The sequence below is a fragment of the Candoia aspera genome, chromosome 1 (assembly GCF_035149785.1).
Source record: "Candoia aspera isolate rCanAsp1 chromosome 1, rCanAsp1.hap2, whole genome shotgun sequence".
NCBI lineage: Eukaryota > Metazoa > Chordata > Lepidosauria > Squamata > Boidae > Candoia > Candoia aspera.
Genome location: NC_086153.1, coordinates 15,958,552 through 15,982,084, shown reverse-complemented (window position 1 = coordinate 15,982,084; position 23,533 = coordinate 15,958,552). Strand labels below are relative to the sequence as shown.

At 41.0% G+C, this 23,533-nt stretch overlaps 1 protein-coding gene across 1 annotated transcript in view; it reads left to right on the top strand.

The window, feature by feature from the left end:
* Positions 1-10,215, top strand: part of P2RX1 (purinergic receptor P2X 1) — a 30,932-nt gene extending 20,717 nt beyond the window's left edge. The window contains exons 7-12 of the mRNA XM_063298120.1: positions 2,644-2,785; positions 3,534-3,664; positions 5,630-5,720; positions 6,245-6,310; positions 7,943-8,044; positions 8,963-10,215. Of these exons, the coding sequence (XP_063154190.1) occupies positions 2,644-2,785; positions 3,534-3,664; positions 5,630-5,720; positions 6,245-6,310; positions 7,943-8,044; positions 8,963-9,019 (589 nt within the window). The 3' untranslated portion in view covers positions 9,020-10,215. The remainder of the gene's footprint in view (positions 1-2,643; positions 2,786-3,533; positions 3,665-5,629; positions 5,721-6,244; positions 6,311-7,942; positions 8,045-8,962) is intronic.
* Positions 10,216-23,533: the final 13,318 nt, after the last annotated feature.

Sequence of the window (23,533 nt, the reverse complement as noted above, 5' to 3'; positions counted from 1 at the left end):
GATGGGGGCATTTTATCATGTTTGGTGATCCATCCATCCATCCATCCATCCATCCAAGACATTTACAATCTGTCCTTCAAAATACAGTTTTAACATGGTAGCTTGCAAGCCCTTTGAACTATATTTCAGAATTTTAAAGTGTGTGTGAGTATGTGTATGTTTCTCCGTGTATACACACACACACACACACAAACACACACACACACACACACACACACACAGGGCTAAGATCCTGTGGGACTTCCAGATCCAGATGGCAGGCAGGTACTGGCCAATCAACCAGACATCATGGTAGTAGACAAGGACCAGAAGACAGTGGTGGTGATAGACGTAGCAGTGCCAAGTGACAGCAACATCAGGAAGAAGGACTATGAGAAGATGGAGAACTACCAGGGCCTGAAGGAGAAACTAGAGAAGATGTGGAAAGTGAAGGCCAAAGTGGTCCCAGTGGTGGTAGGAGCACTCAGGGCTGTGCCTCCCAAGCTGGGAGAGTGGCTCCAACAGATCCCAGGAGCAACATCAGAGCTCTCTGTCCAGAAGAGTGCAGTGCTAGAAACAGCTAAAATGCTGCACAGAACCCTCAAACTCCCAGGCCTCTGATAGAAGACCCAAGGTTGAAGAAGACACATACCACCCATAGGGGTGAGAAGGGAATTTTCTTTTTATACACACACATACACATATACTAAATATACAGAAATAAATTCTGTTGCATGAGATCCCATGGAAATGGGAAGCCTGTGAAATGGTTGCATTGTATGTGCTCTCCCATTTTTTTTTGTTTTATATTTATATTTATAGTTTTTCATTGTTCTAATTGTTTTTAATAGTTTTAATTGGTTTGATTGTTCCTGGTTTCTTTTCATTGGGTACAACACCCAGAGTCACATACTGGAGGTGGAGGTTGCTATATTAATCCGATAGATGATAGATAGATAGATAGATAGATAGATAGATAGATAGATAGATAGATAGATAGATAGATAGATAGCACCATTGTTATATACACATGATTAAGAGGTTTTAAAGAATTAAATGAATCAAATTGTAAAAAGTTTCTAAAAGCCATGGGAGGAAAAAGAAGAGTTTCTCCCTGGTGCCAGAGGAATACCAAATCAGACATTCTAGAGATGAAGGACACTGACGGGCAGGGGTGCCACTATCTTCAGAAGTGGGAACATATGGAAAGAGGTGCTTGTTCAGATACACTATCTCAGTGCATGAAGGAGTTTATACCCAAATATTAACACCTTGAACTGGGATCAGAAGTGAAGTAGAAGTCAGAGGAGAGGATGTAAAGCTGGCATAACATGGTCATAAAACCTAGTCAGTCATCTTGCTGCCATATTTAATGCTAGCAATCTTGAATTTCCTTCTTGCTGTTTTTCTCTTTTGCTCACCTCTTTCTTCCGTTGGACAAGAAATGCGAAATGTTCAAGTGGCGAGGGATGGGTTATAATTCCACTTGATTATTTTGTTAAGTGCATGAGACAGTTAGGGATTCTTTGATTTTCTACTGAATTTTAAAACGTCACATATTCATACAAGTTGGGGCTTCACCTGGGGAAGCTTCCTCTGGATCAGTGTTTCCTGGAATGCCCACACGCTCATGCAATATTGTGCAACTGCATGAGCTTTCCAAGAAGTGACATCCAAATGGTAAACTTCAATTGGCAAGTCTAGCAGGGCTGCAAAAACACAAAGCCTTGCTGACAGAAATGCTTCTATGAGGAGCCCTCCACCTGTGTGCATGTGGGTGGCATTTTTGGAAATAAAGAGAACGCTGAAATAAGAAAGCACAACAGTCCTTCCTGTTCCCCAGGTAATTTTCTGGCTAATCATGATTTTTCTGTTTCTTTTTTAAAAAAAATTTAATTCAAGAAGATGGAAATTACATTACAAAGTGGACAGTAAAATTTAGCAGATTTTTAGACTATCATATAACCTTACAGTTCATCTTACTGAAGTGCTGAAATGGCCTGCTTCTCAGCTATAACACTGCCATATCCCAACCTTATCCTATTTTTAATATACCTATTATTACCTATTATTATATACCTATTTAATATACAGGTAGTCCTCGCTTAAAGACCACAATTGGGACCAGAATTTTGGTTGCTAAGCAAAGTGGTCATTAAGTGAATCCAACCCAATTTTATTACCTTTTTTGTTGTGGCCATTTAGCAAATCACCATCGGTGTTAAACAAACCACATGGTCATTAAATGAATCACACAGTTCCCCACTGATTTTGCTTGCCAGAAGATGGCCAGGAAGATAGAACATAGTGATCATGTGACCACAGGATGCTGTGATAGTTATAAATGTGAACTGGTTGCCAAGTGCCCAAATCGTGATCATGTGATCACAGGGATGCTGCAATGGTTGCAAGTGTGAGGACCGGTTGCAAGTTGGTTTTTTCAACACCATTGTAAGTCCAAACCATCACTAAATGAATGGTTGTTAAGCGAAGACTACCTGTACCTATTATTACCATCATTATTCAGATCTTTATATCTTCCCTCTCCGGTTCATGTTGAAATGCTTCAGGGAGCTAACATAATTTGAAAGTTGTCATACTGTGAGCCAAGAACAATGAAACAAACTGAGATAATTGGAGTTTGTTTGCTTTCCTCTAACACAGGCGCAATCTTGTTGAGCGAGTTAATGAACGCTATCTGAAAAGCTGTGTTTATCACAAAGACAAGGATCCACTGTGTCCTGTGTTTAAACTTGGACACATGGTAGAAGAATCTGCACAGAATTTTTCTCAACTGGCTTTTAAGGTGAGGCCATTCTGAATGATTAGAGGCATCCTGGCTAGGGAATTCTGGGAGTTGAAGTCCGCATGTCTTAAAGTTGCCAAGGTTAAGAAACGCTGCTCTAGGCACACAGCTTAGGTGTCAAACAGTGACAGCACTACATTTTAGAAAGTCAGAGGCCATCTCTATATCTTGTGCTGATAAATTCCACAGGTTAAAACAGTGTCATGTGGAAATATCCTTTTTTTCCTAGTCTGAATTTCCCACTATCAAGCTTTTATTGCATGACCTCATATTAAGAGAGCAGGAGAAAACATCTATTTACTTTTGCTACATCATGCACCACTGCATTTATTTATAAGACTTATATGACTGCCCATCTTAGTAGATGACTCTTACATACCTCTTTCCCTTTTTGTACCCAGATGGGTTGCAGAAACAAACCAATCTTGGCACGTCTCAAAAGGTCAAGTGGGGTTATACTTGATTAGTATTTGGAAGGGACTACCAGGAAATAACACGGATTAAAGTTGGATTGAAAAGTCGAAAAAATTTTCTGAAAGTAGGCAATGACAAGGAAGTTGCCAAGAAAACTGCATGGACAAGTATAGGAAGTCACCAGGAGCCGAGTTCACCTTAAATGAAATTTCAACTTCACCTTGCACCTATGCATTTTTGTCTAAATAGCCTCAAATATTCTAACCAACTCATGAACAAAACCTACTATAGTCCAATATATCACTTACAAAAAGTGCTGCTTCTGTCTGGACAGGGTGGCATTGTTGGAATCACCATAAACTGGGACTGTGATCTTGATTGGTCTGTGAAATACTGTGTGCCTGTTTACAAGTTCCATAGGCTTTACGATGAAGACAACAACATCTCAAGAGGCTATAATTTCAGGTATGGTACGACTTTTTGTGGTTACTTCATTTAACACCCCACATTCCAGCTAGTATAAAAATCAGTGCTGGACTATACACAACTAAGGAGAAGGAGTGAGGAAAGAAATATTAGGGAGTCAGGGCCAAAAGTCAGGAGCCAGGAAGCCCAGTGGGAATTTAGGATTGACCTGGAAGCTTTACTGTTTCAGCCTGGGTGAACTGAGTGACTCCAGAGCATAAGGACCTTTCATTGTCTAGACAACCCAAACTAGCAACTGTGGAGAAACAGAACACGGAGCAATGGATTATTTGGATAAGGGCTCCTTGGATATGGTCTCTCTTCACTGTCCCTGTACATTTGCTTTAAAAAATAAGTAATTGTGATGAATGTCAGCCTATTTTCCCCATACTTCAGATGTTTGCCAGATAGCATTTTCAAACTATATATTCTGTTCTAGCTCACTAATTATAGAAGACCAGCACCATCTTGTGGATTGCTGAGAACATTGCATGCATGTTTGTAAACCAGGTTTCATATAGTACAGTGGTTCTCAAAGTGTGGTCTGGGGATCCCTGTGGGTCCCCGAGACCCTTTCTGGGGTCTGCAGAATCAAATAATTATTTTAAAGTGTCTTGGTTTTAATTTCTAATATAGTAGATATTGATAGATATAACCCATATAAACCAAAGCTCTTTGGGGTCCTCAGTCATATTACATTTTAAAGAGTGTAAAGCAGTTCTGAGACCAAAAAGTTTGAGAGCCACTGATATAATATATCTTCTAGGATACTTTTTGTTAACAAATTTTGATTTTGCTTATCTCTTGTGAGATAGTTCTAGTCCCCATCTCCACTGCACCACACACACAAAAAAAGATTGGGCTGGGAGAAGGGCTGATACCTCTAGTTATATGCTACAGGTTCAGGAATAATTATTTCATTCTTGTTTGCATCTTTACCCTTTTATACACTTAAGTAGTACAGGTTGTTAGAGTTCAGTCTCTCTCATAGATTGGGATTATGAGTGAGGACATCAGGAAAGGCATCTCTTGGAAAATAGGTGGTAGCAGTAGAAACTACCAAGTGGCTACTCCAGAACAGGAAATGTGCATAAACTCAGTGGGCTTCTAGGAGAACTTTAAAACTCCCAGTCTTTCACCCTACAGGCTCAATCCTGCCACTACAATGATATTGACAATATAGCGGTTATGTTCAGGCAGCTCTTAATGTGAGCATTGGAGGATTTCAGAAGTACCTGTTTTCTGTGATTCTGTGATTTTATTATTCTCTTCAATGTCTTTATATTTATCCTTGTTGTGATATATAGCCAATTGAAAGAGGAACAAGAAGGATAAAGCTGTAATCTGTTGTTGTGCACAATCATCTGCTGCATACATGATCCCATAGTTCACGGCCAGGTGAAAATATTTGAGAGATTGTGACTGCAAGATGAGATTTCAAAACCAAAAAGTAGAAAGAATGGTTTACTTTTAAAAGAGGAAGGAAGAAAAACTGAAATACTGGTAGAGATCACACCAAATCATTTGGGAACCGGACCAAAATTGGCCAAAAGAATCTAGGTGATAAAGTTTCAGGGTGCACATTGTGGAATCCAAAGTGTTAGCTTTGGCCGTAGGGTGCTTAGGACCAGTTCATAGGAACGACTGCCTTTGTCCATATGAGCCTGCACATCCTTTTGAAGATCGGTGCTGGATTCTGATCCTTAGCTGATCTTTATAGCTTAGCAATACAGACGTCTTCTTCTTTGTAGAGGCTCTATTTGCCTAGAACACTCTCCCAAGGGATGTAAGATAGGTCTACTTTTTTTTTTAATTAAACATTTATTGTATGTTTTAGTACCTGCTTTAAGTAAGCATTGTCTAGAGAGGTCGCTTACAAATATTTTAAATTAATTAGTGCATCATTGTTAATAATGATCCTTTGTTCCAGCCAATCTCTTGTTTTCTCTTGTTTGTTTTTGGAAGGTATGCCAGATATTACAGAGAAAATGGGAGAGATCTAAGGGTTCTCTACAAGGTGTTTGGCATCCGATTTGATATCTTGGTGAATGGAAAGGTAATGCTTGTTTTTGTAAAATAACTCTTATCATTGTCTTAGTCCCCTGGCTTATCTCTAATAAAACTATCCTTCTCACAAACAGAAATTATGTTGGCTTGTAATGTTAGATTACTTCATCTATGTATCACGACCTGTGTCAGGTCTTTGTCCAACCTATCCAGCTAAGTAGGCTGGATTTTATTTTATCTTTATCCAACCTATCCAGCTAAGTAGGCTATCCAGCTAAGTAGATTTTCTTCAAAGAAGTTCAAGGTAGCATAAGTAGTCGCATAAATAGTCCCTCCCTGTCCTGTTTTATTATGATAACAAACTGTACGATAGCTAGGCCAAAAGAGAGTGATTGACTCTAAATCTCTCAGTAGTTTATGACTAGAGGAATATCTAGACCTTTTGCTACTTTGGATACTTAATTAGTCAATCAAAGCTCACTTGAGGTCTTTAATTGGTGACAGCCCTGGTAATAACTATTTCCTTCTCCTTCCCCAATATCTATGAACTTTCTTTTTACTCTGTTTATCCAGGCAGGAAAATTTGATATTATTCCAACAATGACTACTATAGGTTCTGGGATTGGTATCTTTGGAGTGGTAAGTGCCTGTATTTTGTCTGTCTCTACATTTTCTGCAAAAGCAGGCAATAGTGTCTTTCAAGGACTGCATCACCTGAGGCTGTAAGTGAACTTTGCTAGTTCCAGAACCTAGCAGCATGCAGTCCAATGTTGCTTCTGTTTGAAATGGATCAGAATGCTCTACTGTTTTCCAAAGTTTGGATGTTTTAAATTGGTGGTCAACGATCTTCTCTGCCCCCAAGATTCCATTCCCCAGTAACTAGCCACCTCACTCAGAAATGGCTGAAATCTTAAGATTTTACTGACGGTTCGTAAGTTCCCTAAAACCTTTGGAAATCTCAAGTTACTAGCTTCTTAGAATCACTGTCTCAGTTTCAGCTCGTGTGGCCCTGGCTTATGTGTTGAGCAGCTCAAGCAACCTGCTACTCTGTTGTTTTAAATGTTGTCATCAGCTCCATTTAGCATGTTAGATAGCAAAGAATTACGTAAGATGCCATCCAAAACAACTAAAAGCCTTTGGTTTGGCTGCCCCTGTCTAAGCTGAACTCTGTTCCCAGATTCCGGTGATGGATCCTAAGATCTATTTCTCTAAGACCATATGTTCAATTCCACCACCACCCCGCCTTCACTAGCTTCAAGCTTTCTCCTTCAAACATCGACAGGGTTATTCCGGGGCCTTTTCATATCAGAGAACTTCTAGTACAGCTATATTTTGTGCTTTAGAGTTGCAGACTAGATAGAATTCTAAAAACATGGAAGAAGGAATAGGAGAGAAAAGCACAGTGATTTTTCATAACAACATGCAGAGTGGCTACTTACCCATTGCCAAAAATAAAGAAATGCATTAGCAGAAGGAGACACAGCATGGAATGTACTAGATTAACTGAGATATTTAAATGCAAATTTAAGAAACATTGCTGTAATTTAGAAAGGAGGGAGCATCTCCCCATCATGGAGAAGACAGGGGCTGAATGAGCTGTAACTCTTCAATCTGCTGCCTGGGTACCAACCACTTGTGAATGGGCAAGTGAGGACAAGCAACATGTATGAAGAAAATTATATTCTCCAAAAGAAACCATACATTTGTGAGCTTTCTGTCTTCATGGTGGAGGAAAGAGAAAGAAGGAAGCAGGTTGAAATGTAGACCTTAAGAATATCAGGCTTCTAACTGAGAGAAAGACAAAAGGGGGAAAAAGCAGGTGTCTCTTGGGTGATTTTTGTATTCCTAATGTCCTTAGTGGTCAATGGGATAAAGGGGGCAAAGAGTTGATGCTTCTGTAATTTAGATCCACCAGTATGCATACCGACACACTTGCCAGTAAGTCAAGATCCATATCTTTTCCTGGTCAGAACTGTAACTTGTAGTCACACAACATTTCCAAGAGAGAGAAAGAAAATGAGAACAATTTGGAGCTACATCAGGACAGTAGTTTACAAGACTACTTACTGTCTAAATTATAATGGCTGCCCATCTCATTCATATTAAAAAGCAAAGATGATGCCTGCCAGCCAGCCAGCCAGCCAGCCAGTAGAAATCTCTATGAGAATGACAGGAAATGGTGCCCAGTTCTACTTCACCACCTCTTTTAGACTATTTCAATACTGTAACTACATTGGTTTGCAGGTTTCCAATATGTTTTGTTTCTGGTAGGCCTCTGTACTTTGTGATCTGCTTCTACTGAATTTCCTATCTAATCGGAACTACTACAAGCAGAAGAAGTTCAAGTATGTAGAGAGGAATTCTATCAAATCTGTGAGTAGACACCAATCTTCTTATTCAGCTATGCACTGGAACCTTGTTCTTCCCTTTTTGAAAAGGATTCCAAACACACCTTAACACGGAAATCAGAACTGAGAAGATTCTCCTGTCCAGTGACATCCTTTCTCATGTTCTGGATTTCTTCTGCCTAATCAGGTTGGCCATTGAATCCTCACAGGTAGGAACTGTTGCAAGAGGCTTTCTTTTGTGAGGTGATATCTTTACAGAGCACCAGTAATTTTTCTGATTCTGATATATTCTTATACATTCTTCTTCTGCCCTGGCTCTCTGATTTAACTTTCAGCTTTGATTCCCTATCAACACCCAAATCCTGGCTCTTAATCTCCTTTGATGATGCTTCCATGCAGGAAACATTAAACGCAATATCCCTCCATGTAGAAATACCAATTTCAAGAAGAATTCTGTCAAGATGTTTTCTCCATGGTAAGGTCTGTGTATCAGGTAGGAGTAATAGGGTATACCAGGAGGCAAAATGAAAGGCTAGTCAAAGAATACAAGAAGTCACCAGAGCTCAGGAAGACTATGTTGCTTAAGGAAGGGTTAATTAGAACAAAAGCCTTATTGTACTCATGCCTCCCAAGGATTCAATGGCCAGCCTTAAGATTCATCCCATGTAGAGTGCAAGGTATTTCCCATCTAGGCACTGATTAGATCCAGATCTGCTTAGCTCCCAACATATTTATTTGCTGGGTAGGATATTCTGTGGGATGAAATCTTCACATCTGGAAGACAAAGGTTCCTGCGTTATGCACCTTCCAATCAGACCTCAATCCTGAAATGCCCTAGCTTTTTGTATCACTCATATAATGTTAGATAAAGAAATACACCTCCAATTCATTTTATTGCATAACATTTATTTATATCTTATAATTTTTTTAAAAAAATTCATAGGAAAAAGAAGACATTGTCATGGACAGCTTACAAGGGAAGGAAAAGAGTTCTCCGTGAAATTGTAAGTGGAAATGAAAAATAATGATCATAGGAGAAATAATCCAATCCTCCGTCATGTTACTTAAATAATGAAATGTATCTTCCCTCCTCTTCTTTCCAAACCTCACAAACGGCTTAGTTTCTCTGATAGACAGAAAGCAGAATCTAATAAAAGAGCAAACATCATTGCCATCAAATTCTATGCAACAGGTTTATCCATGCCCAGTAAGTGGGAAAGCCAAGATTCCCCCACTTATTTCCCCAATTTTAATTACTCAAATAGCGAGTCTTAATGTGAGTTCTTAAAGATGTTTACATAGTGGCTTTTTGAGGGTGAAAATTCTATCTATGTTTGTTCGTTTCAGGGCTCAGAGTTCCAACCTTGTCTCTTCTTCCTTTCTTTCTGGTTTGCTGCAAAAGTATGGGGATTTAATCAACCTTGTTCCCTTACACGCTGGCCTTACTTCCTGGGAATCCTGTTTTACAGAATCCTTCCATGCTTTCAGCATAGAACCCTGGAACCACACTGAGAATGTGGTTTTAAAATCACTCAGTTTGGAACAGTTCAGTTATGTACTTACCACAAGGTGGAAGCCTCTGTCTGTGCCGCAGTTGTGTCAGTCTGAAGGATTCCCAGGAGTGCACAAAACAGAAGCTGTAAGTGATACAGTAGTTGCTATCTTGTAGATCTAGACAAAATGCCAGGTTTCTATCAGGAATTCGTGAGCTGCCTCACATTTGTCAGTGGCTACTAAGCTGCTGTAATTACTTGGAACTGGGCAGCCCCCTGTAAGGGCTGTGTGGACTTTTCTCAGATGAAAACACTTGTGCAGCCTTTCCCAACCAGGTGCCTTTCAAATGCACTGGGACTACAACTCCCAGAATTCCCAGGGAGCTACATTAGAAGAATCTTGCCACATAAGCATCTCTACACACTTTGGCTGGTAGGGGTTCTAAGCACTCCCAAGGGTGACAGTACTTGTGACCTTAATGGCACAGCTGAAGGACTGTGATATGCACACACACTTATACACACCTTTTCTACACACACAAACCCTCCTATTCTTTTCAATCAATGGCACCAACTCCTGTTCATATTGCATGAATCAGGCAAAAGAGCTGCAGAGGTGTATTTTGAAAGAAGTAATTGTATTTTGTTAAAAAGGGAGGAAGTGAGAGAAAGAGAGCAATAAAATTAGTTTTGGTGCTACCTCGACTTGCTTTGTTCAGTGATTCCCTTTGTAAGTGTGTACATATTGTCTTACTGTTGTGAGTTTAACATGGGATGGATGTATCAATAGGGATACCAGAGAAACCTGCTCCGGATTTTGTGTATGGAGTCTGCAGCCTTCCCTTTCTTTCTGTCTCAGTGATCAAAAACTGAACACCAACACTGTGGAGAAATATATGAAATGCAATCTATATGGGGAATATTGTGGACAAAAATGAACATAGATGTAGATGTAGATATGAAAAAGCTGCATATGAAAATGTGCAGATTTCCTTCTGATTTCAACAAAAGTTCAGGGTGATACAGAGCATTGGCAGAACACACTAGCAATGGGATAGGCAAAGGCCTGATGTAGCTGGATCTCTATGATGCTAATTCAAAACAGCTTCAACACATTATTTTTGTGTTTCTTGTTCTTTACATATTACTATAACAGCCTCGTGTGGCGCAGAGTGGTAGGCAGCAGTATTGCAACCAAAACTCTCCCCATGACCCGAGTTTGATCCCAGAAGAAGCTGGATTCTCGGGTGGCTGGCTCAGGTCAACTCAGCCTTCCGTCCTTCCGAGGTCGGTAAAGTGAGTACCCAGCTTGCTGGGGAAGGTGATGACTGGGGAAGGCAATGGCAAACCACCCCGCTCTAGTCTGCCAAGAAAACTTTGTGAAAGCGGCGTCCCCCCAAAGGGTAAGACATGACTTGGTGCTTGCACAGGGGACCTTTCACCTTCACCATACATATTAGTATACCACTGAGGATCAGTCTCCACAGTTTGCAATAGCATGTAAAATAAAAAAATACCAGATGCATTTAAAATAATTAAAATCAAAGCCAGTTTTCAAAAGGTGCATGGCATGACAGTGGGGAATGCCGTCAAGAAACAAGTCCAGGATAAATGTAGGGGAACTTGGTCAAATAAGCAGGATTGATCAGATAGGAAGAGCCACGTGATCCCAAGCCATGTGGAGCTTTAAAGCTAACAGCCAGCGCTTTGTCTTCCAACCAGAAATAATTTTAAGGTCATTTTCTTCTAGGAAGGAAAGAAGTTAAAGAAGCAACCAAAGCTGCTAAAAGTCACTCAGGTCCATTTCCCACTGCCTTGGGTTAGCTGAAAACTATAAGAAAAGTTTGTCTCCATTGCTTCCATTGCTTCATCCTGCTCCTCTTGCCTCTTTTTCAAGTCACCACCAGTCACTTGACTTTCCTCCAAAGCGACCAAGGGGTGGATGCAACTTCAGGCTGCCTTGGATAGTGTCAGAGGAAAGGGGAAAATGTCACTTCAACAGCAGTACAAGGACAAGGCCTGGGGATGAGATGAACACAATGTCCTGGGGGCATGGCAGAAAAAAATGTGGCCAAGATGTGCAAGTAAGGAAAGGCCTTCCAATCTAAGAAAAAGCATCTTCAAATTAAGCAGCACCCACAAACTGCTCCATTTTGCAGACTATGATCTGATCCAGAAGAGGGAAGCCAACTCCTTGCCTAGAATTGTAGACCCTCACAATGAGCATTTCCATCTTGTCTTCATATATATATATATATATATGTATATATATATATATATATAGAGAGAGAGAGATAATTTTACATAAAGTAAAAGACAAGTCTAAAGAAAAAGAAAGAAAAGGAAGAAATAAAGAAAAAGATGCAAGAAAAACAAAGAAAGAAAAGAAACTAGTTATGAAATGTAACGACTTCCAACCTTCTCTTCAAAAGATAAGTGCAATCTTATAATCCCTCCTCCCTCGTGGATGTTATACAAATCCCTTCAGCCCCACACTTAATCCACATTTTTTTAATCTTCAAACCCATAAATCATCATATGAGTATTTCCATCTCGTCAAGACTGAACTTCATTTTATTATCCCTTATCTAGCCCATTACCAGCAGAAGAAAGACATTCAGGGGAGCAACATACAACCTGGAAATGTTACAGATTTGAGTGTCATCAGCATACTGATAGAACACAGCTCCAAATCTTCTTATGAAGTCTTCTAGCAGTTTCATGGAGATATTGAAAAGCTTCAGAAACACAATAGAGCCCTGAAGACACCAAACAATTATTACAGAAGTAGACATGGCCAGCAGGGGGAAGAAGAGGACTTGCAAAAGGCTGCTGAAAGTTCATAAAAAGTTTTTTGAACTGCGGTAACAAGGCATTTGGAGAAGCAACAAAGATTTCTGAAGGCTGTGGCATCTCAAAACTCCCCACTTTTAATCCAGCATCATTTTTGTAGGGCCACTTCAACAGATAGGAATGCTTCTAAAAATTCTCCTCATCTGATTTCCTCCCTGGATTTCACTGTTCCAGTTCCATGGTCCTCTTTTTTGGAGCGGATGCATTAGATAATCCTCCTTTGTTATTTTAATTTCCAAGATATGTCCAGCAGATACTTGGCTTGCCTCAACTTGCAATTGCTTCAGTTCACTAAGTGATGAAAAAATAATTAATATGCCGCACATATTATGATCATTCCCTTTCTTTCTGATGACTAAATATGAGTTATCAGTGCACACAAGGGAACAATCAGCAAGCCCAGGAGGGACTCCAAGGTAAACATTTTTTAGGGGATTGGAAGGGACACCCCCAAAATTCAATGAGGACCAAGTGTGCATAGTGGCCATTAAATGCTGCATGTTGGCTAACACCCACCCCCCTCTGAAAAATGAGAAGGGATGGGAATTGAAATAGGTGATCACAGAGAGAAGCACAGTGGTCTAGGTGGGATCCCAATTATTTTTGCAAATCTTACTTTTCTTTTTTCATGTGCCATTTTACTGCTGGGATGAAATACAGAAGAACAAGACAAATATTCCAAGAAAATCTCAATGTAGCTAAACATGCTATCAAATCCAAGCTGGGCTTCTGCAGTGTTTTCTCCATGTCTGAATCTGGGATGTGAGTGGGGTGCAAAGCCAAGGAGCTAAAGGAACTTAGAAGCACAAAAGATGCATGTGATCAGCCCACTAATTAATTTTAGGATGGCTTCTAAGCCATTTTCAAATGCTGGCTTCTGAATGTCTGAAGGATCCTGAGTGCAAGGGGGAAGGCAAGCTCTACCACCACCACCCCTTGATAAGGCTGAATGTGCTGGCAACCTTCCTGAGACAAAGTGCAATCTGTTGAGCTTGAAAGAAATCCAGATAGAATTCTGTCCATAAAACTGATGCCTGCTATTTTAGATCATGCCTTAGCTAGGGAGCACTGCTAAAGCACAAAGCATCATCTGGGATACACAGCAGGGTTTATCCTTGAAGGCATTTGGTGGCCTGCTAGAACCACACAATGGAACAGAGTTTAACACTGTTAAAGCTGTGCACAGAAAAAGAATATTACCTTAGATAGCTTTAATGAGCATGTTAAAGAAACACAAGTTATTGATCTTACACATTCAGCCCTCCCAAGCATAAAGAATTACACACTTGGACAGAGTAGGTTAAGAAGTAAAAGGAGTATCTTACTGACCTTATTCTTGGTTCGGTTACATCCATGTTTGGTGGAAAAGATGAAATCTTTGTTCTTCTTCTGTCCCTAAACATAATTCACCCGTAGCCCTACAGCTGCTAAGAGCTGCATGAAAAAAGGGGCAGAATCCTTCTTTTCTTAGGCCTAACCGCATGGCCCAAGATGGAGGGAGGAGCAGCCAAAGCATGCTGCTTCTCCCTCTGCGGAAGGAGGAAGTGAGAGAGAGAGGGGGGAAGTGGGAGTGGCAAAGTAGAATTTTTAAAATATAAAGATGCCCTCCAGTTAAGGTTTGATTCCTGGGGATCCATACAACTAGCTGGGAAGTGGTTTGCCACTGCCTTTTTCCAGGATTTCTTCTTTAATTCCTAGTCTACCTACAGCTCTGGAATGCTCATATGGTCTCCCACCCAAGTACTAACCAAGGCTGACTTTGCGTAGCTTTTGAGATCAGCCAAAATCAGCTACTTGATGTCCCTATAGGTTCTTCTATGTATCCACAAGAAAATATCTAAGACAGCTGCTGCTAAAATGGAGTTTAGAAACATAGAGCAAAGATCATGCACAATAAAGAACAAAGTGGATGAAATCTGCTAATATCTGCAGGATGCATAAAGCCTTGCTTGCAGTTGCTGAAGTTTCATATTACATATTTGCCTCAATGAAAAATGACACTTCTCCCAAAAGGACAAGTAAGTAGGAAAAAATTATAAACAGAGGTACAAGCTAAGCTAGGTGACCTTGGGCCAGTCCCTCTCTCTCAGCCCTAGGAAGGAGGCAAGGGCAAACCACTTCTGGAAAAACCTTGCCAAGAAAACTGCAGGGATTGGTCCAGGTAATTGCCAGAAATGAACCATGACTTCAAGGCACACACACACACAACCATACACACATAGAATTTATGGAGTTGCCCATGAGCTAAAATTCTCACAACACAATAAAAAAATTAAGTGCAACAAAAAACTTAAGAGCAAACACAAACATAGCTAAACCTAAAATCTAAAAAAATAAAAAAAAAACCCACATTTTAAAAAGGATTCACTATTATCCCTAGAGATTTTTTTAAAAATCTAAAACATATAACAAGTTAAAAGGCCTGTTTTCTTAGCAGAATATATTTACATGCCATTTGAAGCAAGGCCATATTAAATACTGTTCACTCTTAATGATTTGCTTTTTTTTTTTTGGAAGTACAATTAGGAATAGAAGTTACACTAATACAAATGTTACAGCAGATCTGCCTTTACTTTTTTTTTTCATCATAAGTGAAGTAATAGAAGCAAAAGGTTGGGATTTTCCACATCTGAAATATCCTTTGAGGATTCTTTTCATAATGGTATGAGAGAGAGAGAGAAAGCAATGTTCATTCCCCCGAGTCCAAATTGCTATCCCTGAGTCATGTTCCATAGAAAGTGTGGGTGTATTGTGTGTCAGTACCTGAAAAAAAGTGCCTGTGTAGCTGTGATCGCAAGACTATCGCCTTACCAATAAGGGGTGATTGATAAACACAACTGGTTTTATATATTAATGGGGCTGTGATTTGATAGGATACATTCCCCATTTTCCTTTGCTTCCATGCAGCCAAGCCTGCCTGCCTTTATGCTATATTTTAGTACATTATGTCTCGTTGAAGATCAAGAGCAGAGCATAAAGAGATTTACATCCTCTGTGGTCCACGGGCTTTCCTCTCCTGAAAGGTGTGCTCCATGCAGTATTCCAGCCAACAGGACATTTAATTTCTCACCTCCCAAATTTTGTTGTTTTACTTTTCCATTTGTTATTCTACATTCCATGGCTACCAAGCATACTTAGAGTTAATGCTGGGCTGTTACTTGGTGGGGGAGGTGGATATATTACAAGTAGTCCTTGACTTACAACCCAGTTGGGACTGGAACTTCCATCACTAAGCGAGGCTGTCATTAAGTGAGTCACACCCAATTTTATGACCTTTTTGCCATAGTTGTTAAGCAAATCACTGCTGTCATTAAGTGAATCACATGGTCATTAAGCAAATCTCGCTTCCACTGTTGACTTTGCTAGTTGGAAGCCCCCTGGGAAGGTCGCAAATGACGATCACGTGACCCTGAGACACTGCAACTATTGTAAATACATGCCAGTTGCCAAGCAGCTGAATTTTGATCAGGTGACCTCAGGGATGCTGCAATGGCCATAAGTGGGAGGACCAGTCGTAAGTCACTTTTTTCAGTGCCGTTGTAACTTTGAACAGTCACTAAACGAATGGTTGTAAGTTGAGGACTGCCTTTTTTTTTGGAGAACTTCTTTGTTTTTGTTCCTGAGTAGATTTTCAGTTTGCCATCCTTCTTATAGCTTGCTGTGGTTTCTTTTTGTAACCATCCTATGGGCATTCTCCATCTGAGTTGATTATTAGAAGAAGGGACCCATCTCTCTTCTGTAAATATACGTAACCCATTTTGATAAAGGCACACCAACCACTCTTCATGATCTCCTCATATTCCATTTACAGATAATGTTTGGTTATTGATCCAGATGACTGCAAACATTACTAGTTTTTGCAGTGTTACCCTGATCCTCGAAATTCCAGGAATACTGAGATATGGTTGGATATTTTAAAAGCTCAAATGATGATTTTGATTTGTCCAAATGCCAACTTCTAATAAAAATAGAAACATCAATCACAGAATCAATAGATACAACACCTGGAAAGTAGAGGAAAGGCATTGGTGAAGGAAGTGAGGTTCCAGTAGAAATTAGGGAGTTATAGGTGTGTCTGAGAAGAGAAACAGCATGGTGTAGTGGTTAAGGTGCTGGACTAGGTGCAGGAAAACCCAGGTCCTAGTCCAGTGTTTCTCAAATGTGGCAACTTTAAGACGTGTGGACTTCAACTCCCAGAATTCCCCAGCCAGCATGGGAGTCGAAGTCCACACGTCTTAAAGTTGCCACGTTTGAGAAACACTGTTCTAGTCCTTCCCTAGTCAGGAGAGCCAGCTGGGTGACGTTGGGCGAGTCATTCCTTCTCAGCCATAAATAAGCATCAGTCTCTGGGTGTTTCATTTTTCTGGGTGAAAAATAAAACACCTCATTGCATCATGCACTGAGAGTTTCAGAATAAGAACTGCAGCACGCACACTGCAAAAGAAGCAGATTCCGCAACCCAGAAGTCCAAACGCTAGGAACAGCAACAGCTGTCTCCGAGAAACACCTGGAGTGCATGCCAATTGCCTCTCCTGTCTTATTCATCAAATTGGTTCATTTTGGCCTACCATTGAGCATTCTCAGTGCATGTACAACAGTCCCTGCTGTGGATGCTCCCTGCTCCGCCCAGATCTTGAAGAATGCAGGAGGTGATCAAAGGCACTTTGCTCTCGGATTAAAAGCTTAGCAGTACTCTATATCTCATATTCCCCAGGCCGCTGCCTCCCATACTTTATCTCTGTTTTCCTACTTTGCATACTTTCTTCTTTTAAAAAGCTTCAGAGGCTCTCCCTGATTCACATTCTCCATCCAGATGGAACCTTGTCGCTTTCCAGATATGCCGTCAGCCAGAAATGAAATGAAAGGGAGCTCACAGTGAGTCATAGGCTGGGGAGATGAGCTGGGGGGGATATGGAAAAAATGAATGAAGCATGTGTGAGAGAGACAGCAGCAGCTGACCTGTGTTCCATTTATGCCTGGGGAAAATTGAGCAAGGGGAGTTACAAATAAAGCTGAGATTTTGGGGAGTCATCCTGCAAATGCTTAATCATGCCCTATTTACTAAAAACAACCTTGATTATATGCAGGGATAGCTGAGAAGGTTATGCTGAGTGGGGAACTGCTCATCACACGATGGGATAGTGGCCACTAGTTTAGGCAGTTTTGCGAAATAAATAAAAGGGGAGTCAGAAAATTAATAGGGGATGATCTCACTAATTTCCCACAATTGTGAGATCGATCCTCCATGTACAGAGGCAGTCTGCCTCTGAATCCCAGTTGCTGGTGGATAAACAATAGGGGAAGATTCTTGCTTTCAAATGTCATGGAACATCTAACTGAGAAGTCTATGCATGATATGCTGGATTAGATGGTTTGTTGGCTCGATCCCCCAAAATCTTCCATGGTTACGTGATTAGCTGAAGCGCAAGAAGGTCAGCCTGACCTTTTAGCAACGGAGACCCATGCAGTGAGTAGCCTTTGGTTGAGGATGTCCACACCATTGATGGAATGGTGATTTTAGGGTTAATTTAAAGAACCCATTTGCTCTGAACATTTCAAAGGCTAATAGATAAGACTGGAGGTGTTCCTGGGTGGATCCGTTATCATACAGGTGCAAGCAGAGAAAGGCAAGGAAGGGAGGAGGAAGTTGTCAGTTGTTGCATGCAGTGGGAACAGATAGGTAACAGCTAGCTCATATTTCTCCCCAGCTACAGTGAATGTGCCCACCTTTTGAGAGTGTTCTGCCTACCCAAGGGTGTGAATAATTATTGTTTGCCAATAATCATGTACCTCTTTGTATAAAGGTAAAGGTAAAGGTTTCCCTTGACATGAAGTCCAATCGTGTCTGACTCTAGGGGGCGGTGCTCATCTCCGTTTCAAAGCCGAAGAGCCGGCGTTTGTCCGTAGACACTTCCGTGGTCATGTGGCTGGCATGACTACACGGAACGCTGTTACCTGCCCGCCGAAGCGGTACCTATTAATCTACTCACATTGGCATGTTTTCGAACTGCTAGGTTGGCAGGAGCTGGGACTAGCAATGGGAGCTCACCCCGTCACGCAGATTTGAACCGCCAACCTTCCGATCGGCACGCTCAGCAGTTTAACCCGCAGCGCCACCGCGTCCCTACCTCTTTGTATAAACATGTACAAAAGTTGTGTTGATTTGCAAGGTTGGTGTGCCTATGGAACTAAAGTCATGGGTGCCCTTTCTTCAGCAGAATAAAGCTATAAAAGAGATTTCTGCCTTGAGTGTTAATTGGCAAAGCATGCTGGGTTTTAAAGAACCCAGAGTTCCTGGAACAGCACCGTAGATGAGGGAGACATTTTCACAGCCTTTGCACACTCCCACCTTGTTTGTAGGCCTGAGGTCCAAATAGATCATTAGAGCTAAAGGCTCTCTACATTTGAAGGCTGACAATTTCACACTCCCCTGAAAATATTCAATTCACACCTTCAGGCAGGCAGGCCTCGGGCTACTAAATCTGGAGTGGGAAAATCCAGATGATCTCTAGAAGGCAGCAAAGAGTTTGGTTTTGCTGTGCCACTAACTGCTGGTCATGCAGATTTTTGCAGCATAGAACTGGTACCTCCAGGCAGGACCCCAGAATTGGTGGAAGAAAAAAAAAAAAAAAAAGAGAGGGCAGGGTAGACCCAGCCACTTTTATCACTGACTCTTTACTGGTAGCATGTGATCCAACACCCAAGAAACGAATGCTTAAAAAGTCTTAGGCCTTGCCCACCTCTCCCACAAAACCTTTTACTTTCCTAATTAACTGACCATTGCCACACATTTGTTTTCCTGAAATGTATTTGGATAAAAGAGTTGCATTCACCCACCACAATTCTCTTACCAAATAAACCCGTTATTTGGAACTGCATAATTCACTGGCCCATAAACACACTGAGCCATTAAAATTCCCCCTCACAAAGTCTGTTGAGCAAATATAGTCATTCTGTTTGTAACTAACCTGGTTAAGCATGTGTCCTGTGAACAGGAACACCTACAGAGCACATATAGAGCCTCAGCATGACTCACGTATTCTGATAAGTCATAACAGAATTTATTTAGTTTTGGTTTGGCATGTTATGTGAATTCAGCCACTGTGGGTTGGAACCCATGATTTATGGCAGCCTTTCCCAACTTGGCACCTTCTAGATGTGCTGAGGCTGTTGGAGTTTCAGGCTGGAAGGCATCAGATTGGAGGAGGCTGATTCATTGTTTAGTATATTGCGTGAGCCTAGTTAATTGTGTTTTATTCAATAAAATCTGATTAAACAAGCCAAACTTTAGCATGATGTATGACCAACTAGATTACATCTTGCTTTCTGCAGGAGCTCATTAGACATCTACAGGGAGCTCCCCATGTGAAGCAATATATGAGCGCAATAATTCCCCTGTTTCTAGTGTTCTTGGAGAGCAGATCACGCCATTTATCTATTTTTTATTTTCACCATTAACCTGTGGTTTCTTCCTTTACTTACACGGGAACATTCTAAGGGGAGACAGCCTTTAAAGTAGGGTTTCTTAACCCGGGTTCCGTGGCACCCTAGGGTTCTGCGAAAGGTCACTAGGGGTTCCCTGGGAGATCATGATTTATTTTAAAAATTATTTCAAATTCAGGCAACTTCACATTAAAGAGGCAAGTTTCATTCTTTATTTTCAGTTTAAGAACACTGTTAGTGCATATATACAGGCCTACCCATGAAACCAATATAATGATTTTGTCACTTCTGGGCTATATTTGAGCCTGAATGTGCAGCGGTTCCCCGAGGCCTAAAACATATTTCAAGGGTTCCTCCGGGGTCAAAAGGCTGAGAAAGGCTGCTTTAAAGGCTCTTGAAGCAAGTTCATCTGGCTACCATGCAGTCCCAAAACATAGGGAAACAAAGGAGGCGATTTAGAAGGAGAAGTGAGAAGCAAACAGGATAAAAAGAAAATGTTATGGATATTAGTGCATAGGTTGGCTGATTATATGAGGTGTTTGGTTTCTGAAAGGTGCAAAATGAATGAAATGAGTTGGGAGACAACTCCAGCAATTCCACACATGACCTGACTTACTTTAAACAAGAAGGCAGAGAAATGAAGTGTAAAAAACGCAAGGCAACAACAACAGAATATTTGTAGCTTATTTTTTTGCTTCTGCTCGGGGGAAAAAGAAACTCCCCAAGGATCTACTGAATGAAGCAACCAATCACAGCAACAATAAACCAGACAGTGCGGCTTTAACAGCTCACTCTTTTTTGTTGGCAGTGATGCCTTAATTGTGCCATGATAATCCTAATTACAAACTCCAGTTTCTTCCAGCAGAGGTCCTTGGGGGTTTCCATTGCTCTTTTTATTTTTTGACAGGTACAATGAGAGTACTGTGACACTAAATCCAGGGCAGGTGTCATCTTTGCCTCTTTTAGTGATTTAATATTTATTTATTTCATTCAATTTATTTCCTGACTCCAAACTCACTCTGGGCAGCTCACAATACAATGAGCAACGCAAGCCTAATACAGAACACAACAAGATGGGAATCCAGTCGCCCAATACAAAAACATAGACCAAAACACATCCACCATAGAGCTCCATCTACAGTATCTTAGCTCAGAGCCTGGGAGAAGAGCTTTACAGAACACCAATGGAGTGGGAGCCCCATGGATTTGGGGGGATCTCATTTCAGAGGGCAGGCCCCACAAAAGGGAAGGTATGCTTCCTGGTCCTGATACATGGCACTGTTTCACCAGTGTTTCTCAACCTTGGCAAATTTAAGATGGATGGACTTCAACAACAGGAATTCCCCAACCAGCCATGGCACTGATGATATTACCTAGTTGGGTAATGAAATGCCTGCAAGCAAGCAAGCATGTTCAGAGAGTACCAAGGACTCCACAGTTCAACCCTGAACTGCAGATATTCTCTTCTATTGTTAAGCAGGGGTTAGCCAGATTCATAGCCCATAGCCCACCTCCTTCACTATCAGTATAACAAGGACTAATGATCTGATCATGGTTTTACACACTAGTGTCTTGTCAAAAAATTTTTTAAAACCCAACTTGGTTGAACTCTTGCAAGCCTTTGCAATCTTATCTCAGATTCCACCTGTTCATGGGTGTCCTTGCTGAAATCTCTTGCAATCTGATGAGACACCAACAGAGGGCAAGATTTGGCAATCCCTCCCAATTTCAGAGATGTTTATTTTCTAAAAATAAACCCAAATATTTAATTCTACTTTTCTGCAGACATCTAGAGCTGGTGTGGATATGTTGCAATCTATTGGCGCTGCAGCATACAAGTTGCTGTGGAACACAAGCCCCAGAAGGCTACTGTGGGTTTTCTGCTGGTGATTAACCAGCTTGGAACCACAGCGCTAGCAGGAAGTTTCTTCAAAATCAGATTCTTCCTCCATATCATTGCGGATGATGTGAGGCTTAAATCTAGTGAATGACAAGGTGCGAGAAGACAAGAGAACACAGATCAAGGAAGCCTTCATGGGCAATTTACTACCACGCATTATTTTAGAATAGTTGCATGAAAAATAATCATAGCTGACAAATTCAGCATATGGTATGTGGAAGAAAAGAATGTATATCCTTGACCTATGGGAAAAAAATTAGGAACATGCCAGTGCTTCTAGCTGTAAACTGTGGGAGGATATACACCATTTGTTCCTCTTGCCTCCACTCTCTAAGGATGAGAAAGAATGTAATTAATTTTTCAGACCATCTTTCCTTAATATAGCATACTGTAGCGGTGATGGCTTAAAGTTCCCATCATCCCCGAACAGCATGACCATTGTGAGAGTTACACTCGAACACTTTGGGAGATCAACAGGTTGGGGAAAGCTGCTTCAGACTATACATCCTTAATAATGCTGTAATTTGATATGAAAGCTCAATATCTCAAACAGCCTTCACCAACCTAATACAGTTCAGGAATACTGTTTGTCTGTTTAAACCATTTAGACGAGTGCTTCTCAACCTTGACAACTTTAAGATGTGTGGACTTCTGCGGAAGCACTGCAGTTTTACATCACCCTAGGGCAGAGTTTTTCAACCTGGGCAACTTTAAGATATGCTGGCTGGGGAATTCTGGGAACTGAAATCCACACATCTTAAAGTTGCCCAGGTTGAGAAACACTGATTTATATGGCTGTCCATCTCGCCAAAGCAACTCTGGGCATCTAATAATACGTTATAAACCAAAAGCAACAACCACCCCAAATCCTTAAAAACAATTATAGCAACAATCATATACAGTATGTGCTTGAGGTCCAACTAATCCTTTCCAGTTTGCAAATCAAATAACAGGCGGACAAACCAGCCAGGCTCATGTAACATCCTAGCCCAATGCTTGAGGGAAAAACCAAGTCTTTAGAGCTTTACGGAAGGCTAACAGGATCACAGAATTCCCAGGCAGATTGAGAATAAACAGTTTAGTAGACAAAATAAAGGCAAAAAGCACACACAAAAATTCAACAGTTGTTTGCACAACCCAATGAGAATGCACTATATTCACACAGCAGGATAAGCTTAGTTAGGGTTAACCTTGGTTTCTTACTTTTCTGGCTTACTGTGCTATATCAACTCAGCCTGTATGGTTACTCTACAGTTCAGTACAGATTGCCATTCAATGAGTTGTGCAAGCCCCGTATTTTATACTATATTTAGTTTGTTGGTTTGACGCAGCCTGCTAAGCCACAAACAAGGAAACTACATTATGGCTTAGCATATAATGTGAATGCAGCCTGTGTGCAGCAAAAAAAGAGGAAGGCATAAATCTCAATTCCTCCAAATCAGTGTTTCTCAACCTTGGCCACTTTCAGATAGGTGGACTTCAACTCCCAGAATTCCCCAGCCAGCAAGGAATTCTGGGAGTTGAAGTCCACCCATTAGAAAGTGGCCAAGGTTGAGAAACACTGCTCCAAATGCTTAACCCGATCCCATTTTACTTTGCTTTATGAATCTATAAACCGCTTCTGTCAACCTTACTCCCATTTGATGGGTTGGATTGCAGGAAGTAACAAATCAAATCAATAAATGGACCACAGGCTAATCAAACGGGTGCTTTCGCACCACACGCAAATCACACACGTGCACGCCCGCACACTTCTAGCCAAGGTGATCCGTAACCGAGGTTCGCAGGTTGCATAAACACAGCCCCACAGAGAAAGAGGCGTGTT